This window comes from Acartia tonsa, chromosome 9 (genome assembly GCF_053477335.1).
Source record: "Acartia tonsa isolate MP-2025a chromosome 9, ASM5347733v1, whole genome shotgun sequence".
In the NCBI taxonomy this organism is placed as follows: Eukaryota; Metazoa; Arthropoda; class Copepoda; order Calanoida; family Acartiidae; genus Acartia; species Acartia tonsa.
The window spans coordinates 16,895,339-16,917,435 of NC_137268.1; the positions used below are offsets into that span (position 1 = coordinate 16,895,339).

At 31.2% G+C, this 22,097-nt stretch overlaps 1 protein-coding gene across 1 annotated transcript in view; it reads right to left on the reverse strand.

The window, feature by feature from the left end:
* The window catches only part of LOC145327619 (uncharacterized), a 70,959-nt gene that overhangs the window by 37,448 nt on the left and 11,414 nt on the right, over window positions 1-22,097 (reverse strand). Inside the window, exon 4 of the mRNA XM_080171159.1 lies at window positions 8,857-8,896. Coding sequence (XP_080027285.1) covers window positions 8,857-8,896 — 40 coding nt within the window. The remainder of the gene's footprint in view (window positions 1-8,856; window positions 8,897-22,097) is intronic.

Below are 22,097 nucleotides of genomic sequence, written 5' to 3' on the forward strand. Positions count from 1 at the left end.
AAATATTACAAGTTATATATTAAGCTTGTGAAGGGAACCTAAAAAGGTTCTGCAAAGAATAAGTATTCATTATTCAACTAATTTTATTGTTCATATTTAAGCACAAAAATTCTACAAAATTGTTTAGACTTTTAAAGCAGATTTTAAAAGATTTTGTTTCTTTAAGTATGATTTTGAAAAGCAAAAGTCTGTGTGTATTAAGTACAAAGTGATTTTTGCAGATTTTTTTTAGATTGAGAAAAATAGATTTTTTATAAGTATTTTTCGAGGTATTTTTTTTCATGGTTCACGTTTGCTTAAAAAAATGTTATTTCTCAGATTCTCGTATGAGATAATGCATTAAAGTAAAGAACACAACATGTAAAATTATTATGATAATGTTTAAAATATTTCTTATTATTATTTTAAAAAGATTATCGCAAAAAATCAAGATATTTGTTTTAATTTGTAAGCAAATAAAGTTTTTTCTTTCACTCCGGAGGCAAGGATTCCAAATAATCCACGCGTAAAGATTTTTCTTCATTCCGAGAGCAGAGATTCGTAGTAATATATGTACCTAGCGACTTCGGACAATTTTAAACCTTGAGAAAGTATTTTATAGCAATTATTTCCTAGGTACATATATTTTCGTTCATGTTTAAAAATGTAAACTCTATTTTCTATGAGATAAGCATTTATAATAATGAACACGATGTATGATATTATTAAGATATTGATTATTATTTATATGAATATCGCAGATATTAAAAAAAGCGGTTATAAAAAAAAAAATTATGATTAATAATTGATTCTTATTTTATGAAAACTAAGAACATTTTTTTTTAGTAAAAAGCTACATTTTCATATGCCTATTTTTATGCCTAAAATAAGAATCAAATGAAATGCGATAAAATTTTATTCTATTTCATATGCTCAAATTTAATTTTATTGAGTTTAAATTCTTTTCAAAAGTACAATTCATTTTAAAACTTACCTGAAAAGTTTGACAAAAAGGAATAAATGTGTCGAGGTTGCGTGATTCGATATTTATTCTAAGAAAAAATCAAGTATTTTTTTAGCAGATTTTTTAAAAATTATATATGAATTTCAATCAAGTAAAACATTTTTATTCAGATCAAGGAATGATTGAAATTCATATTTAAAGTCTCATATTTTTTACAAAGAAAAATTGGTTTTTTTTATAATTCCGATGAAAATTCTAACGAAGATATTATTATTTTGCTATTCTTTAAGTATTAAAAAGTTTTATTGTTGATTAAGATATTACAGTTCTTATTCATTAGGTTTGAAAAACTTTCTGCCCAAGGATTTTGAAAAATTTTTTCTTACTACTCTTTTTGATGCTTAACAAATTTAGTTTTAAGTACCTATAAATCTTAATTTTCTTGTCTAAGATTTATTTCGTTTTATTTTACCATTATTGTTTACATTTCGACCTGATTTCGTAGGTACTTATTGATTTATTAATAATGATTTATTACCTATTGATTATGAAATGATTATTATTTAGTATAAGTTGTTATATTTACAACATCATGATTAATAGGATTATCTATTTTAGGATTGTGTATGTGATCTTGTGATTGTCATGTGCATGGAATTATATGGTACAAACCAATCCCCATCCTTCTATCCTAAAATGTGAGGTATTATGAGTCCTAGTGAGGAGTATGATATTGTGTATGCATTCACGGGGTTTCATTTAGTTAGGAGCAAAATTGTCACGTTTTCGGGATGTGGCCATTCTCTTGTGATTATGGTGAGTTGAGTTTAGTGAGAAATGTTGCTAGTGCTCAGCGCAAAAAACCTTGAATCTCGTTAAGGAAGTTAATTTGACTTTCAAACGGGGGGTGTGTCTTAACCTCTTTTCGAGGAAGCTTTGTGTTTATCAAGTACAAAATTAATTCCTTATCAGTAATCCTAAAACTAAGCGCAAATGTCGTCTTTTTTGGCTTTCCCTTCATAATGTGACGCAGCATGGATTGTTTATATGCGCCCACGTTTTCCACTTTTGAATGAGATATGAGAGTGTGAAGATTTCGGAGGACAAAATTGGGCCTATCATTGGTCTCATTGAGTGTGAACGACCCTAGTATATCAGGGATTTGAAACCATAAGAGCTTCAGGTCTTTGAAATAATTTCATCAATAAATCTATATTCAAACCTGCTGTTGAAACTTGATGGTTCCTGGTATTGGGGGTTTTGTATGTTCGCCAACTGATCTCGTGAACTTCCCGCTAATTCGGAAGTCCAAGCTCAACCAAAGTGTCATGGTTGAGACAGGGGGGGTCAACCTTTCCTCCAATATCCAATCATAATTGCCACTAGAGGCCTCTAGGGCCGTAGTCGCTAGTACTAAATATAATACCAATTACACGACCACTGACCAGGGTATTGTAACAATTTTTATATAAGCTATGCTCATGAATAAAATTAGCTATCTACGATGTAAATAGTTATTACTTATTAGTGGCCAAAAGAAAGATTCATTAAGTAAATTAGAAACAGCCATTTACATTCACACAAAAACATTACTTTTTGTTTCAGATGAAAAATAAATTTAATAAGTACAAGATTGACTTATAGATAGATAGATGGATAAGAATAGAAAAAAAAGATAGATAGATGGATTTTCATTTTCTGATATTAGATAGATCTATTAATAGATGAATTAAATCGACAGATATGTATCAATATATCATTTATTTGCTTATATGTCCAAATAGAAAACTAACAGGCTAACTTTTTGTCTCTGTGAAGCTTAAGATCTTGGTTACCGCTTGACTGATAAGGTTCTCCTTTGCTGGTTATATGTCGTGATAGGGTTCACAACTATTTTAAGGGAGGGTTAAAGAAAAATCTAGCCTGGAAAAAAAGTTTATCGGCCTTCTCTTAAAACTAAAATTTAAAGTTGATTACCCCCCCCCCCTTAAAGTGACCATAGAGGCCTCTAGAGGGCATACGTACTAGTAAATAGATAGCATTTAGATATTTGTGGATAGATAAATAGATAAAGGATTCATTAGTTGAGGCTGATAAAGACAATTTTCATTAAGATTTTGTGTCTGATAGAGTCATTTCATTACACTTTCTTATACAACACACTGTAAAAAAAAATATTAAACCAGAATAATCAATGTCATAAGCAGCGCAGCAATAATGCACTAACACCATTAGGTAAACTAAACATAAAGACGTTCAGAAATTAAGGAAAATAATACCCACCATCTCTTTTCCCCCTCCAACCTCATAGTTTTACCTCCATAGTTGAAAAAACAATTTAGGTAAACCCTCTTCCGAAAAAAAAACCTGGACGTCCTAATATATTTTTTAAAACAAACCTAAAGTCAAGTAAATAGTTTTCTTTAAAAGAAAAAACATTTTCTAAGAGTGCTATTTTAAAAACTTTTAGCAAAAAGGTTTGACAATATTCAGTATGTAAGATTGTTTTAGGGTGGGCATTTAAAACAGCCAACATTTTGTCAATAAATAAAATGGTAGGTTTGGATTACTCGGAATCTTTAGGGAGAAGACAATGGATGATAAAATTATGTACATTCCAATTGAGGACAATCTTATTTACTCAGTCTCTAGATTAGAATCATCAGTTAATAAGTTTAGACACAGCTAGTTTGAACCAACTAATCAAGATTAAATAAGAGTACCCAAAGTTTTTAAGCTATGGAAATTTTCGGTATCAAAGTCCGATATCTTCCTTGTTGTTTCATTTGTCTGTCTGTCTGTCTGTATGTAATTCTTTCTAGCCGTCTCTGTGATGGTTTAAGCGACCTCTAATCTTCAATTTTTTTCTGGTATTTTTTTTAAATTTCAACAAAATCATGATCCGTATTTTTGGTAGAAATGTTACAACTACTAACATTGTGTAAGAAGACAAAAAGCAATGTTTTTGTCAATGTTTTAAATAAATATATATATATTTATATATAAATACAAAGATATAGATAGATAGATAAATAGATAGGAGAATCTATAGATAAATGGATAGTTAGATAATAGTTATTTATCGCATTGTATTATAGACAACTTTCCACGGTTAGTAAAATGAAAAATTATAGGATTAATGCCAGTTTTGTAAGCCCCAACTGGCCAAAGTCCGGGCTATCAGAACTGGTATTTAATTTAGGATCTTATTTTATTATTCGTGGAAAATGGTGTATTATAGAGAGATAGGTACACAATACATCTTGATAGATAAATAAATACAATTTCTTTGTCCCTTCTTTGACAAAATCTAAATAATATGTTTCCATGAAAATCATAAAATAGTTGCGGATGTGTCCCTAGCATCTAGGGGCTCTTAGTCATAATGGGAGGGAGGGCAGAAAAATAGTCTAAAATAATAAATTATTAAGCCAATTAATAATAATTGAAATAAAAACTTAAAAGAAAACAAAATACAATTAGCGTAATTGAAGAAACACTATTGGTGATAAAAACTGTAAAACATTTTGAGAAGTTAATTTGTTATATCTACCACTTAATTTGGCAACTTTTTAGCTTAACGCATTTTTTGGTATCGTTTACAATCCCCCCCCCCCCTTTTCAATCTAAAGTTTATCTTCTAGTATGTTAGGTAAGGTTAATTAATATTCAAAACTCTGTAAAATTGCCGACATTATAAAAAACAAGAAATTTCAATTTATGAAATAATATATGTTAGGCTTAGTTGAAGATATCTTGAAGAAAAAATTGTCATCTATCTATATATCCCTAAACTATATGAATAAAAGAAAACAATTACATAAGCTAAGCTTGTTTTAGAGATCTTAAAGAATACACATTGAAGCAAAGTTCTATCCTTTGAAGACATCTTAAAAGTAAAAATTGTCATCTATCTATCTATTCCTAAAACTTAGCTAATTTACACATAAATGAGTATAATATCAAAAAGAAGGAGTGCATACGAAAAGGAAAAAAAATTGTTATAAAATAAACAATTTCTATGTCGACTATATTACATAAAATAAAAGTAATCTTAGCTAATTTTAAATTCTTTATTAGATCTTAAAATTTCTTGAATAAAGGATGTATTATATCTATCTCCCAATAAAAACATACTTACATTTTAATACTTGATTTTAGAGAAGTTAAACCTATAACATTGTTCTTAATTTCACCTGTAACCATCATTAATCACCATAATTACATTTTAACACCTGATTTTAGAGAAGTTAAACTTATAATATTTTTCCTCATCTAACCAGGACTCATCATTAAAACATTAAGATGGTATGATATATCATCTAATTTAGGAATTTTATATCAAAATAGCTAAATAAAATTATTTCAAAAGTTCTTTCTGTTAGTTGCTACGCTTTCTAAATTGTACCTAAATTTTACAAAAATCTACAAGCGAAGTTTGAAATTTAATGGATGATTTAAACATCCCTAGATTAACGAACATAGCTAACAGAGATGTACGGACAGACGGGCCTTAATTGTAGAAAAGCTTCGCATTTTAGTAATACTTTTAAATTGTTTTGAAGGGACACTAATATCTTGAAAGAATGGATGTAGAATACTTTGATATTGTGAGATATTCTCGCATACCCTGATGAAATGTTTCTCCTATCTGTCTAATATAAAGATACCCTCTTCCCCCTCGTTTATAAATTTGCCCCAACCCTCCCCTGACCAGTAAGAAAAGTATTGACCAATATCTGAGGTCCATAGTTGCAAGTTCCCCTGTGTCAATATCCACATATTCTATATCCATTATGTTGAAAGAGATGCATTTCCTTGTAAAAAGCCGCCGCGCAAATTTTGACCACAACTACAAAATTGCAAAATAAAATTCACAAGCTTTTTATTCTATTGATAACAAAATCTCATTAATGGGCTAAGGGGGGTGGATGAATTATAGTCTTGGGAGTGAAGGTAAAATGGCGCGCGAAGAGCGGCGAAATTTTTCTATCTCCCTCTCAAGAAAATTTTTACCTAGGAGGTAAAAATTGACATAGGAGTTAATTTTACTCCCTAAATGGTTTTGTGGAAGTAAAAACCAAGATTTTTTATTAAAGTGAAGATAATGGGGTGGGGTAGTTTTTCGTGTTTTTTTTACTGTGTTCAGGCTAGGTTAAGTTGGGGACCGATGAACATAGGCGTCCAAGGGGGGGGGTAATGGGCCATTTGGCACCCCCAAACGATTTTGGGGGTGCCGTAGGCACCCCCAAAATTTTGTGAACAATACCCCCCCCAAAAAAAAATTACCCCTACCTTGGGGGTGCCGTAGGCACCCCCAACGATTTTGGGGGGGGTATTTACCCCCCCCAAACCATTTTGGGGGGGTAAATACTCCCCCCAAAATAGAAAATCTCTAACAAAAAAAATTTTTGCGCGCTTCGCGCGCATTTTTAATACTAAATTTTTTATAAAATTTAAATTACCCCCCCCAAAAATTTTACCCCGGGGGTAAATTTTGGGGGGGGTAAACAAATTTTACCCCTGCCAACAGATTTCAGGGGGGGTAATTACCCCCCCCAAGCAAATTTTACCCCCGGGGTAAAAATTTTGGGGGGGGTAAAAAAAATTTGCGGCGCGCTTCGCGCGCCATTTTACCCCCCCCAAAACCAAATTACCCCCCCCTTAAAAAATTTTTACCCCCCCCAAAATAAAAAGCTTGGACGCCCCTGCCGATGAAGTCCCGTTATAGCGCCGAAGTTAAAGGCCCCGTAGTCTTAGGTCCTCGCAAGGTTTAGGCAAGGGAAAACACAACAGCCCACTTCCCCCCCATATGTCAACTTTTAAAAAAATAAGGTATGGGGGCGGCCCTTGGTTTCAGTGCTCGATAGGCACTTTGAGAGAGAGCATCAATTTGACATTTACTTCGAACGCCGTTTTGTAGTTGTTTGAAATTTATACCAATCTTTTGCCTGTCATATTTTGTACATAAAGTAATTTTTCATTAATTATTTAACTTGTTAGCTAGCTATCCATCTATCTTTCTGTCTTTCTGTTGCTATCTTACTATCTATCTCTCTTTCTGTCTAGTTATCTATCTGTCATGTCTTTCGCTATATCACTATCAATTTATCTTTCAGTCGCTTACTATCTATCTATATATTTTCATATACACTGCTTATAAGTTATTTCAATAACTATCTATCTTTCTAGCTTTCTATCTATCTAATATCAATTACTGACTGTTTCTATCTTCTTTCTATCAATTGCCAATTTCCTCTATAATACAAAGTAGAATGATATCTGTCCGTCTGCCTGTCCGTCTGTCTGTCCGTCTGTCTGTCCGTCTGTCTGTCCGTCTGTCTGTCCGTCTGTCTGTCCGTCTGTCTGTCCGTCTGTCTGTCAGTCTGAAACTCAGAATATCTAAATCAATGAACCAATTTTGCCTCTCCCTTGAATATTTATTAGTCTAAGCATGTACCTGAAGATCTCATCAACGGCTAATATCAAAACCACTAGTTTATAAATTAATAGGTAGTTTTTACTAATTATTTTAGTTTACTAAATCCAAAACAATCTTACGCTTTTATTAAATTCAAATACCCATTCGAACACCCTAACATCAAATTACAGCCAAATTTTAATAGACATAAAGACGTATCCTAACTATGAAGTTGTTTCGCTTCTGTAGTACACTTAAGTATATTAGTGTATATCAAAATAATTAGGCAAATTCAATTTTCTTAACAGATAACAAAAACCCGTTCTTTAGTTGTTTAATAATATAAAATTACAATAAAATAACAGTCTAAGTAAACATAAAGTCTACTGTAATACTAATATAAGAGAAAGGTTTAAGAACCAGCTGTAAAAGGTTGTATTATTCGCGTAGGTGCTACTCTCATTTCAGAGAAATAGGGATAGTTAAATTAGTCCTCTCAAGGAGAGAGCATATAATGGAGAGTGTAAATTAAACTGTAAATTTTGGGGGGAAATATTTTTTCTAGAGGCGATTTTTCTTAAGAGGGTGGTGGTACCCTCCACCCAATTAGTTATAAAACTTCGCAGGCAGAACTTATGAGAAGCTTATATCTGTTCAGCGGTTAGCGAAATACTTCGGTTCAGACTTACATCCTGTTACTTTTAAATTAGGATTTACCTATCTTTAATCCAAGTTTTTTTTCTTTCTTTCTCTTTCAATGAGCAATTTGTCCATTTAGACTAATATTTCTTCAATAATACTATTTCTTTTAGATTAAAAGAAGCTTTGCTTTGGTACTCTTAGTCTATTATAAAGAGGATTACCTGTACAAATGACCAAAGTAGGCCAGTATAAATTGTAATTTACCAATAGTTAATGTATACTGGCCTATTATTTGTCATTTATATTGTATGATGTCACTTTTTATTAGGCACTATAAGCTGCTTCGGAATACCTCCCGTTTAGGTTTATCAAGGATTTAGGGGCACAGCCGCTAGATGATATAAAGTATAAAATAAAGAGGAATCTAGTAAAATAATATTAAGAATCAAACCATACAGTTTTTACATATCAAAGCCTAAAGTAATAATCATTTAATGCATCTTAAGAAATAATTAGATCTATTATAATAAAATTGGATAAATGCATTCGTCTATCTATCTATCTATCTATCTATCTATCTATCTATCTATCTATCTATCTATCTATCTATCTATCTATCTATCTATCTATCTATCTATCTATCTATCTATCTATCTATCTATCTATCTATCTATCTATCTATCTATCTATCTATCTATCTATCTATCTATCTATCTATCTATCTATCTATCTATCTATCTATCTATCTATCTATCTATCTATCTATCTATCCATCTATTTATCTATCTATCTATCTATCTATCTATCTATCTATCTATCTATCTATCTATCTAAATATTAAATATCTGAATTCCTTGATGCTTTCATCGAAGACCACTTCGTCTGGAAATCTGTTAAAAAAAATAATATTAATTTAACACAACTTGCTTTTAATAAAATTTTAAAACAAAATTAAAAATACCCAAGGTAACGAGACAACTCCACCCTAAGTATGTGTAATTTCTCAGCAAATATTTTCACTTCAAGATAATTTAATTAAAAAGTAGTTTCGCTATTAAATATAAACAATAAATCTATCAACGAAATAAATATAAAATCAGCCAAAAAAATAAATGCGTCAATTTTAATTCTTAAAATGCTCGATTTGTTAATTCCAAGGGATTGAGTAATGTATAACAGAGGGATATAAAATAACAAGGATGTTAACATCCATAAAAGCGAAGCTCTGAAATTAAACGGTAGAACAAACAAACATGAAAACCTGTAAAATGTGAAAACTTAATAAGCCGAATATTGATTTAATAATAAGTATGAACATTATAAACCTGTTGTAAAATTGCATAAACATAGGATTCTGTTTCAGGCCAATTATAAAAAAACTTATCTTTTAAAAAGTAAAAATAGTTTTGTTCAATAACATGCCTATTATAATTGTTATCAATAAAGATGGCCTCATTTTTTAGCTTTGCTCTGATAGATGTTATCATCCTTGTTAAATTAAATATCTAATAAAATACAAAAATAATTTTAAATTAACTTATTAAAAACAAATAAATGGATGTTATTTTAAACAAAAAAGATACCGACTAATTTAAATTTAATTTCGATTTTTAAAAAATCTTCCCCTAAAGGCAAAGATTAACATTTTTAAAAATAATTCTTTCAGATTGTTTAGTAACGTAGCTAGTTTTTAAATAAGTATTTTTCGCCTGTACTCCGTTCAGCCCCACGAACCATTTAAATATGTCAAGATATAAATGTAGATCAGAGTTATCAATGGAATTGTTTGAACACTGATATTTTGTAAGACCCAATCAGCATTTATTAAAGTTGAAGTAGCTTGTTGTCTTTGTATATTATATTATAACTAGCGGCTTCGCCCCTAGCCTCTAGGGGCTTTGCCCCAAGAAGTAATTTAAAAAAATGTAGTACATGTGGTGGATCTTCATCATCTGCATAATAAAAAAAATTGAGGGTCATCATATGCATCATCAAAAAAAATGAGGGGTATTTTTTTATTTTTTGGGGGGGTTGGGGGTGTCCCACGCCCCAAGAAAATAGCCTAAAACCACTACAGGACCAGTAGGTATATTCTCTGAAGAGTAGAATCCAATCGGTTCAGTGGTTACCGAGATCTTAAGAGACAGACGGACAGACAGATTTACAGACAGACGGACAGACAGACATCAAGCTACTTTGTATTATAGATTATCGTTTTCGACGAAAATAAGTACCTAACAAATTCTTTAAAAAAAACCTATCGATATTATGTCAATTGAACAATCTTCAGAGAAAGCTTAATACTAATCCCTGTTAGGTTTAAGGCTAGAAAGTAAATACAAAAAAACAATGGTTATAGAATATTCGTGGATATTATGACAGGGTTAGATTGCTAACATGAACATTATTTATTGGTCAGTTTGTTAATCCAGTAGGGGGGGAGGGGATGTGGTAGAGGAGGTGGAGAAAGGGAAGTGGTTATTTAGCCAGCTAAACGTTTTACTTAATTAGAAAACATGATAATCTGGCGTAAGATCCAAGTAATAATAAATCCATTATAAAAACATAATTAAAAACACCTAAAATCCACGTAAAAAATCGACAAAAATTTTAATTATTAAAAATGACAGATAACATTATGCAAAATAGACAAAAACAGAGAAATGCTATTTCCATAGTTATTTAATTTCCCAGTATCACTGTTGAATTACAGCTAATGTAAGCTTGTTACTGTTCTGTTTTACTATCATTTCTAAATACTATAGGAATAATATAAAGTTAAAACAATGTGTCTGAAAGTAACCTCCTTGATTTATTCTAAGAAACGAAAATTATAAAGTTGTTCCTATATTTTACCTAATTTCAAACCTTTATATCTAAAGAAATGTTTCGAGTGTGAAAAAAGGAAAAAATATCAAAAAAAAAATTTGTAAAGATAGCTCGCAAAAAAATAATGTGTAAATTTAAAAAATCCACCAATACACAATGAAGAAACGGTTATTAGTACTTAAACCATTTTGTGAGATGCAAGAACGAGATATAATATAAAGTAGCTGCGCACTTATAAAATCACCATTGGAAACTAAAGAATAAGAGTTTACTTTTTATATAAAACAATGTTTAAATTTAACTTTATGTGTCTAAAAACATCTTAAACTAACATAGGAGTAAAAAAGTGACATTATCCTTTTTCTATGAAAAGATCCCTTTTACATCCCCTTCCAAACGTATAAAAATGTTTGGACGATAGAATTATCCTATTCTTATAGGTCATTTTTGGAACAATGATTACTAGGAAAACAAGGTGCAATATTTTAAGCGAAACATTTATAGAACTTCTAAAGATGTAAGTATGTCCTTAAACAGTATTCTGTATTTTACAACAAATTTAATATACAATTTTTTAGACTTAAAAATAAATATTGTGCTTAATAAGTTCTAACATTCTACAAGTTGGCCTATAATCTGATCTTTTATTATTGATTTTGTCATCCTTGTTCATTAAACAATTTTGGTTACTTACTTTTCTTTACGCGAAAATAATAGATAATATAATTACCTTACTACATAATTATATCAATTCGTTAATGCTTTTTCACTAAAATCTTTGCAAAAAAAGGCCCAAAAAGTATAAGTATAAATCAAAAAGGATATTGCCGTGAAAAAAACGCATGTTTTTACCTTTTTACTACGACAGGGCTTTTAAATGAAGATTTTAAACGTTTTTGCAATGATTTTACATTTATTGGATAGCAAATGCTTAAAAATTAAAAGTTTTTTATTGTAAGGTTAGGTTATAAAGTACCCAAAAAAGGGTTTTTAACAAAGATTTTAGGGTAGTCTAAATAATAAATGTTGATTTTTTTCTTGATTTAGAATATTTTATTAGCTGTATTTTACAAACGTTCTAAAATGGAGATGGGAAACGTCAGATGTAATTTAATTTTCAAGCTTTGATATCTATCTGTCTATCTTTCTGACTATCTGTCTATATATCTAAATAGTATCATATATTATATTTATCTGTCTATCTAACTATCTGTCTTTATTTCATATATCTACGTATCTGTATATCTTTCTATCAATATGTTTATCTATATGTAGCTCTATACGTCTATCTGACTGTCTATCTGACTGTCTATCTATCTGTATGTTTAGCTATATGTCGTTTTATCTGTTTATCTATCTCTATTCATATCTATCTGTCTATCTCTTCGTCGTTCTTCATGCCTTCAAATTTGCAGTTCTCTCTGTCTATCTATCTGCCTAACTTTCAATTTATCTAAAGGGTGAGCAAAAAAATACGTAGATTATTAAAATTGGAATTGCCCGGCTTGTGTTAATAATAAAGAAATTTTACGTATACCGTTAGAACCGCTAAGAGCTCTATTTTTTGGTAAGATAAGAACGGTTCCTATGCTACAAATAATCTTGAAGCTAGGTGGTAAAATGTACCAAACTTTACTCGCAAGTCAAGTTTTAAGTCAGTTGGGACATTTTACCACGTAGCTCCCTAACTATACGTAGCAGAGGACTCTTTTCATAGCGGTTCTATGCGTAACATTTTTCTACTCTTAACACAAGCCGCGCTTTTTAAATTTTAAAAATCTACTTACTAATTACTATATTTATCTGTTTTTCTATTCATCTATCTGTCTGTATAGTAGATCTTTTCATGAAAATACCCTTTTTCGAATTTCAATCTTCTGCTAACCTAAAAAGTTACTTTAGGGGCCTAGAAATATATGTACAAAATTTCAGCTCTCTATCTCTACTGGCGACCTAGTGCCAGGCATGTAAAATATCAACAGATAACGGTAGCACGGCGGTTTTAATAATATCTCAGTAATGTGCAGGTTTTCAGCTCTTCTGCATATTTCAATTTAAACACATAAGGCCAAAGATATTATATCCAAAAAATCTTTTGTCAAAGTCTACTCTAGACCTAGCGCCAGTCAGTTTTCTAAAATCATGCATTTTATACCTGTGAAAAATGAAATCGCCAGCGCTAGGTGTAGAGTAGACTTTGACAAAAGATTTTTGGGATATTATATCTTAGGCCTTATGTGTTTAAGTTGAAATATGCAGAACACTTAAATTCACCTTCCAAGCCATTCTCTAAGCATTTTAATTTTTTTGTTGAAATAACGGGATTTCAAAACTGCCTTTTGAAAAAGCCTAAAAAATATCTTTTTTTGTCCCTTTTTTCACTGTATATAGTTACAACTTATTAAGATATTATTCTCAGTTAAGAAAAATTGGCGCTTCCAGCACCAAAACCGGCAAAAACAGGCAGTTAAACTTCTAAACCCCTACTTAACCCCCTGACAGACCCCCCCTCTATCTCGGCTCCTGTTACAGATAGAGACATAAAACTTTTTTCTGGTTGTTCACGTGTATTTTTAGAGAATTGCTTTTTCTAGTCATAGCGGTCAGACCGCTCCTCATCCGCTTTTTAGCGGCCAGTCGCTAAATATTAAAACAGCTGTAGAGCGGCCAATTTTAAAGCTAAGAAAACCAAATTTTATGACAAACTATTATTTTTATAATAAAAAAATACCTTTTCTGACCATTGCCGAAAAACAACAAATAACGGAAACCGCCAATTTTGGCGGTTAAAACGGCGGTTGGCGGCGCTAAATAATATTTTTATCTGTTTATAGTTACAACTTATTAAGATATTATTCTCAGTTAAAAAAAAAATTGGCGCTTCCAGCACCCAAACCGGTAAAAACAGGCAGTTAAACTTCTGTATCCCTACTTAACCCCATAACAGACCCCCCTCTATCTCGGCTCCTGTTACAGATAGAGACGTAAAAACTTTTTTCTGTTGGTTCAAGTGTATTTTTAGAGAAAATTACTTTTTCTAGTCATAGCGGTCAGACTGCTCCTTATCCGCTTTTTAGCAGCCAGCTGCTAAATATTAAAAAAGCTGTAGAGCGGCCAATTTTAAAGCTAGGAAAACCAAATTTTATGACGAGCAATTATTTTTCATAACAAGAAAAATGCTTTTTCTGACCATTGCCAAAAAACAACAAATAACGGAAACCGCCAATTTCGGCGGTAAAACGGCGGTTGGCGGCACTAGTTTCATCTGTTTATGATCACAATAAAGACTACATACAAAAATTGGCTGGTCTAGAGCAGTTTTAGAATTCCGCTACTGGCAGCTTAAAAACGGCAAAACTACAGGTAGGAAATAAAAAATCAGTTAAAAATCGGTCAAGGAGTGGCCAAACGGTCATGGCCTTACTATTCACGGAAGTTTATTATTACTCAAGAATTAATATGTATTTATCAAAAAATTTAATTGATTTGAAGCTTACATGGACTGCCGCCACTGGAACGGCGGTCAGCTGGAAACAACAGCTGATTTAAAAAAAAAATTTAATATGTCATGTAGGCATGTAAGATAAGCTTAATTTTACAATTTTAAGTCTATGAGTAAAAAAATAAATACACTGGAGCAATTCAAAGTTATTTGAAGACTAGGAGGATTATATCCTGCTGGATCATACCTAAACACCTAATTTTCATCTTATTTTTTACTAAGGTTGATTAAATATTACAAAAGTAATTACAAGAGAGTTGTCCTTACTTCTGATCTTAGAGCTTTGTCTTTATGGATGTTGTCATCCTATTTTTTGTCTGTATTTAATCACTTATTAATGTTGTCATCATTGTCATATTATTTGATAAAAATATCAATGCTTTACAAATAAAATTTATAGAGAAGATCATCTTGATGTTTTTAATAATTAGATTTGTATATTTTGATTTTGTTGTTAACCTTATGTAGACAAATTGATAATATTTCTAAATGTTATTTTTTTTCATTGTCTGCATCTGGCATCTGACTAAAATAAAAATCTATTACATTAGTTTAAACAATTAACTGTCTTGACCCTTTCCAGACCTTAATCAGCCAATTTTTGTATGTAGTCTTTTATTGTGATCATAAACAGATAAAAATATTAAATGGTGCCGCCAACCGCCATTTTACCGCCGAAATTGGCGGTTTCCGTTATTTGTCGTTTTTTGGCGATGGTCAGAAAAAGCATTTTTGTTGTTATGAAAAATAATTGCTCATCATAAAATTTGGTTTTCCTAGCTTTAAAATTGGCCGCTCTACAGCTTTTTTAATATTTAGCGGCTGGCTGCTAAAAAGGGATTAAGGAGCAGTCTGACTGCTATGACTAGAAAAAGCAATTCTCTAAAAATACACGTGAACAACCAGAAAAAAGTTTTATGTCTCTATCTGTAACAGGAGCCGAGATAGAGGGGGGGTCTGTCAGGGGGTTAAGTAGGGGTTTAGAAGTTTAACTGCCTGATTTTGCCGGTTTTGAGAAAAAGTAATTTTCTCTAAAAATACACATGAACCAACAGAAAAAAGTTTTATATATCTATCTGTAACAGGAGCCGAGATAGAGGGGGGTCTGTTATGGGGTTAAGTAGGGATACAGAAGTTTAACTGCTTGTTTTTGCCCGTTTGGGTGCTGGAAGCGCCAATTTTTTTAAACTGAGAATAATATCTTAATAAGTTGTAACTATAAACAGATAAAAATATTATTTAGCGTCGCCAACCGCAGTTTTACTGCCAAAATTGGCGGTTTCCGTTATTTGTCGTTTTTGGATATAATATCTTTGGCCTTATGTGTTTAAATTGAAATATGCAGAAGAGCTGAAAACCTGCACATTACTGAGATATTGTTAAAACCGCCGTGCTACCGTTATCTGTTGATATTTTACATGCCTGGCGCTAGGTCGCCAGTAGAGATAGAGAGCTGAAATTTTGTACATATATTTCTAGGCCCCTAAAGTAACTTTTTAGGTTAGCAGAAGATTGAAATTCGAAAAAGGGTATTTTCATGAAAAGATCTACTGTATAGCATAATTGATGGTTTGAAATAATTTCATCTATCTACATCTTTTATTATTTATTTATAATTCATTCATCTTCCTATCTGATTCTAGATATTATATTTATCTATATAATTATCTTTATCTATTTATCTTTGACTCTAACTATCTATCTCTCCAACTTCAAATTTATCTATCTTTCTATTTATCTAAACGTCAGAGGTAATTTAATTTTCATGGTTTGGAATCCAGTGTAATTTATAGTTCTTGGAAGATATCCTACAAAACTGTAAACTGTGGGTTTGCCCCGCCCCCCCTATCCCATAAAAAATATTAAAATTTCCAGTATGGCTTCAAAAACAATTATTTTCCGCTGGATAAGAACCGGTTCTAAGCCATACTGAAATATAGTTTCGTTTTTGAGACAATTTTCCATGAATAATAAAAAAAACGTAAAATCAATAATAGTTTAATTTGGCAAGGGCCTTCAGCCAATGGAATGACAAACAAAACTGTAATTAATCTTTTATTTGACCCTTTTTACTACCCACGGGAAACTGTGTACAATACGATGCAATAGATAACTATTACAAATGTTGCTATTTTTATAAATTGCTTTTATATATAAACATTTGAAATGTATATATAATTTATAGATTATAACATTAGAATGTATGAAGTAGCTTCTTTTTCATGTTAATTCTATATATCCAGGGAGGGAAAAGACATTGTACTGTAAATCTCTTATCCCCTTAGATCCCTGTATATTTCTTTGAAAGAGGGTGGTTGACCCGCCCGTTTCCAAATACCCTGGACCAACAAAACATAATCTGTAACCCACCCCAAAATACCCCTGGGTAAAATTTTGGGGGGGGTAATTTAAATTTTCTTAAATATTTATTATTAAAAAATTTTTATGTTAGAGATTCTTATTTTAGGGGGGGTAAATACCCCCTCCTAAATAGTTGGGGGTGCCTACGTCACCCCCAGGGTAGGAGTAAATTTTAAATGGGGGGGGGGTAAAATGAAAAAAAATTAGGAGGCACCCCCAAATTCGTTTGGGGGGGGGGGGGGGTAATCGCCCCATTACTCCCTTCCTTGGACGTCTATGCCCCCACCCCCCTTATTTTAGAAGCAGAGCTCCTAGCGGCTATGGAAAAAGCTGTTGACTCTGTATAAAACAGCTGACAATACATAAAAAGACAAAAAAAACTGATGTAAACAAATATTTTAAGGAGGCTCAAAGTTTTAAAATTGGTGTTCGATAGAGGTCACTTAATATTCTTACAGAAATTAGCAAATTATGTCCATAGGCTATCGCAGCCATAACAAACTGTAGATGAAATAAACAGAAAATTATAGTTAAACAGTAACACTATTTTATTACACTGGGATTTTTATTATACATAATAAAGATTAGTTTTCTTATTTTTGGAAGGTATTGTAAATATTTACATCTCCAAATATGACATATCCATTATATTTAAAGCAATCTACGTATATTCTTAACCTGTCCATTAACATGATAACCCACTCAAATAGTGTAACGCACAGAAAGACCGTAGTTATAATGTAGCTGCATAAAAAAGGTTTTTTTGTATGAACACTAGTCTATAAAGGTTTTTTCTAGTAGTAACCAAATATTGTGATTGAAATTTAATCAGCCTAAATAATTTTGTTTTCTTCCTATCAATGGATGTAGAATATAAGTGGATATTATGACAAGTAAAAAATTGTTGTTAATTAAGGTTGTTAACATAGAACTCGTTTATTGGTCACTACGTTCAACCAGTAGGAGGGGAGAATCGTTATTTTAGCCAGCTGCAAGTTTCCATTTATTAAAGAGAACATGAAAGTCTGGTGTATGATCCAACAAATATATAATATATCCATTTTCCTTATCTATATGTCTAGTGTATAAAATTTTATCTGTCTATCTATCTCTCAATTGTATATTCTCTGTCTATGTCTCTATCTCCTTATTTGTTTCTATCTCTGTCTATCTGTATGTATCTATCTGTCTATCTATCTTACGATTTACTATATCTATCTATCCATCTGTCTGTTAATATGTCCATCTATCTATGTATGTATAATTATATGTTGTCCACCTATCTATCTAACTATATCTATATGTTGATTAAAATTTAATCATGTTTAATTTTCCTATTTTCTATATATCCATAGACCTACTATATACCTATCTCTTTAATATATCCATCCATCTATCTATCTATATATTGATTGAAAATTAATCACGTTTAATTTTGTGGCATGTCAGTTTTATCCTATTTTCTATATATCCAAAGACCTACTATATATCTATCTATTTAATATGTCCATCCATCTATCTATCTATATATTGATTGAAATTTAATCATGTTTAATTTTGTGGCATGTCAGTTTTATCCCTTACGGTGTTTTCATTAAACAACAAAAAATGTAGTAAAAAAAAACAGAAAAAATTAATAAGCAGCAAATCGAATTGTTTGATAAATAGATTGATAGAGGATAAAAATAGATATTTTAATATGAAAAAATATGTTATGTAAAATAGGCTTTAAAAAGGATAGATAAAATATATATAAAAAATATGAATTACTCGCTATTTAAAAATATAGTTTACTTTTGGAACACCTCATTTAATCCCTTACCAAAAATCTAAAATGTTTTGAGGTTTTGACTTAGGTGGATTTTGTTACAATTATATATAACAACACATATTATAAGGAAAGAGAAGACTTAAATAATATTGTGACAAATTGATTTTAAATAACTTTAAAACCTGCTTTTGTTTAAGATTAAAGATTTAAGCCACACAAAATAAAACTATGGACACAGAATTTTTAAAAAATGCCTAAATATACTGTATTTTTTAAATCCTGATTTTATAAACAATTTTCATAAATTTTTATTAAATCAAGAAGGAACAATGTTTGATACTTAATATTTTTTAATTTGTAATTCGTATCTATTATAATTGTAAAAAATCCATTATATTCATAGTTTGCTTCATGTTTAACTCGAAATAAATCATATAAAAACATCAAATAACAAGAAAACATTTTTTTATCTCAAACTAAACCAAAAAAAAATATAGATTTTTTTCGTTTGAACTCACTATCGTTCTTGTTTTTCGCTAAAAGACATTTACATAATTTTCGCCGGATGTAGAAGACTCGCATAACATACAATTGTAAATAAGAACATTTATGTCTAATGGAAGCGAAGTTTTTTTTTAAATTAAATTTTCTAATTTTTTTGCCTGATTTTATGACTAATGTCCTACCGACAACCAAACCCTTTAATTAGACGATATTTGTCTTGAAGTTCTGACTGCCAGGGAACTATAGAGATAAGACAATGGCAAATAAATTAATGTACATGCCCAATAATGATACACAAAATTACCCCGTCCGTAGATTAAAATTAGTGGTTGAAACGGTTGAACATACAACGTTATGTACTAAAGCAATCAAAATTCACTAAAGTCTCCAAAGTTGATAACCCAACGAATAAGAAAACGTTTTTATAAAACTAAGAGGACTAGTGTAATAAACAGCTTATTGTCCACTCTCCCTCTGCCAGATTGTGCATTTTAAAGACCTTAACCTATTTTATTGTTGAGGCATTCCCAACCCGTCATTACACGAATCTAACATTGCAGCAAAACATTTCAACGTTCTTGATTATGACGGAGTTTAGTCTGGGATTTAAACCTATCTTCTGGTGCATTTAAAGTATTTACTTATTTAATAGACAGACAGACAGACAGGCTTAGACTTGTTAATTATATAGTAGCTTCGCTACTAAAAAACATACAATTGTGAAAAAAATTCTTGTGAATTTTGTTTAATTATTACCATTGCTTTGTTTTGTTTAAATATTTAACTTTCTATCTATCTATGTCTGCCTGTCTGTTTGTCTATCTTTCTATCTATCTATATATCTATCATTATTAGCTAACATATACTCTCTTCTCATTATCTATCTATCTCTATTAATCTATTGCTTTTAGTTAGTATTTACCTATCTCTTTATTTATTTCTCTGTCTATCTTTATTTCTTCTATGTAACTATCTATCAATTCAACAATTTATTTATCTATCTATCTACCAGTTGTCAGCCTGTTTTTATGTAAATTACTATTGTTTAGGTTAGAATTTGCTGTTTACACAAAAAATGTGTCTGGCAATGTTAACAATTTTCACAGTAGCGCTGAAAAAAAAAGTTTTTATGATTTTGGAAAATGTTGACTTACGTTTTTATTGTATTTGATTATACCCCATGCAATGACTTTGATCCTTTACAATAGAACTAATATATCAACTCTTGCCTAAATTGAAATTCATTACTGCTTAAAGTTGCACCATTTTCAGGCCATGGCATTTTAATCTTGCATAGCAGCAGTAGATATATGTTATCAATTAACAACGTTTATCAGTTGATTTTGAAATAAAAATTGACTGTATTTCAAAAACAGTTTTAAAAATGTGTTTGTTTTATTTAACATAAACATTTATGATGTAGAGACACTTGGTGCTATTGTAAAACAGACAAAATTTGAAATAGCAATTTTTTTAGTAATACATTGTCTAAATTTGGTTAGGCTATGTATGAATTAGAAGGAACCAAAAGTGATACTCAAGCCTAAAAGGTTAGGGATAGCCGTGGGTCTAGAAAATTATATTATTACTTGTGGCTTCGCCCTTAGATGTGATGAAAATCTAACATTCAAGAAAACAGCCTAAAATCTTTATCTGACCTTGATGGATAGACGGACGACCAGATAGACAGACAGACAGAAGAAAAGACAGACGGAAAGACGGACGGCTAGGCAGACGGACAGACAGACGAATCTTCAGGATTGAAAAAGGTAGCTTTTATGTACCTATAGAAAGCTTCACTGTAACCATATCGGTTCAGTGGTTACCAAGATCCTTAACTACACACACAAACACAGACAGACATCCTGTTACTTTTCTATAAAGAATTGTATGTCTGTGTCCTTCACATTGTTTGTCAACATTTATTCAAAGATTTTCGTGTCAATTTTAATTCCCCTTGACAGTTAAATAAATCAACAAAAAAAGATAACATTTAGACATTTCGGAAAGTGAACCTTTTCTTCGTATACTAGCGGCTGTGTTCCTTGCTTGAAAGAGACTTGTTGTAGCAGAAAAATAACTTAAAATCCCAACAAGAATTAAATCTAAAAAAAGCCTCAAACAATCTTGGGACCTATGTGAAGCTTCCATAAAATAGAGAAATCTTTCAGTTCAGTATTTTTTATATTTTTAATGGTAGAACGTTTTTGGGTTAACAAGATTTTCTCGGCTCCTATCATAGATAGGCTTCTTGTCAACATAGTATCATTCCTATTATTAAGGAGTATAATCAACAATCAAACATCCATGGCGGTCGGGCTGCTTTTTAGCAGGTTTTGGCCATTTTAATATATTGTAAATATTTTCATCCTTGTTTTTAAATTGTAATTATTTAAAAACAGAATTTTTTTACAGACTCTTTTTATATATTTATAAATAGGTCAACGAAGGTAAACACTTTTTAGGAGCTAAGATAATCTTCAATTAATATGAGTGTTTTCATCCAGGTATCTTAAGGGATAAGACAATGGACTGAAAATAAATGCTTAAAATAACAAAATTACCCCTTCTATATTTTATGAATATTGGTTAACATGTTTGAAGGTGATTTAGTGGTCATCGGGAAGGTAATAGGTTCGAATCTCGGCCCGACACCGCGTCATAACTAAAGACGTTAAAAATGGTTCCTACTGCTGCTATGTCAGATGCGCGACATAAATAGTTAGAGTAGGGGGAATGCCTTGGCCTAAAACTGGCGCAACTCGTTACCATGCACAGTTGGGACTTCTCAGACAAAGTTCGTGCATCACAGATAGTTGGTTGTCTGTTGGATGTTACTTAACCTAATATCCTTGGATGTTTGGACAGAGAAGGGTGCGTAACAGTCATCCTTAGTTCTCCTGGATTGCTGGACCAGGACCTGGACAGTACATCAAGTCGATAAGGTCCTTGACTGTAATTACGCCCGTTCGAGGTAATTAAAAGGTAACATGTTTGAACACTACTAGTTTGAACCACACCCACCAAGAAAGTACCAAGAGATTTAGTTCTCCATTTAAGGGAAGCTTCCGGGATGGTTTTATGCCATAAGATTAAGTCTTAGGATGGTTTAAGGCTTTTATAA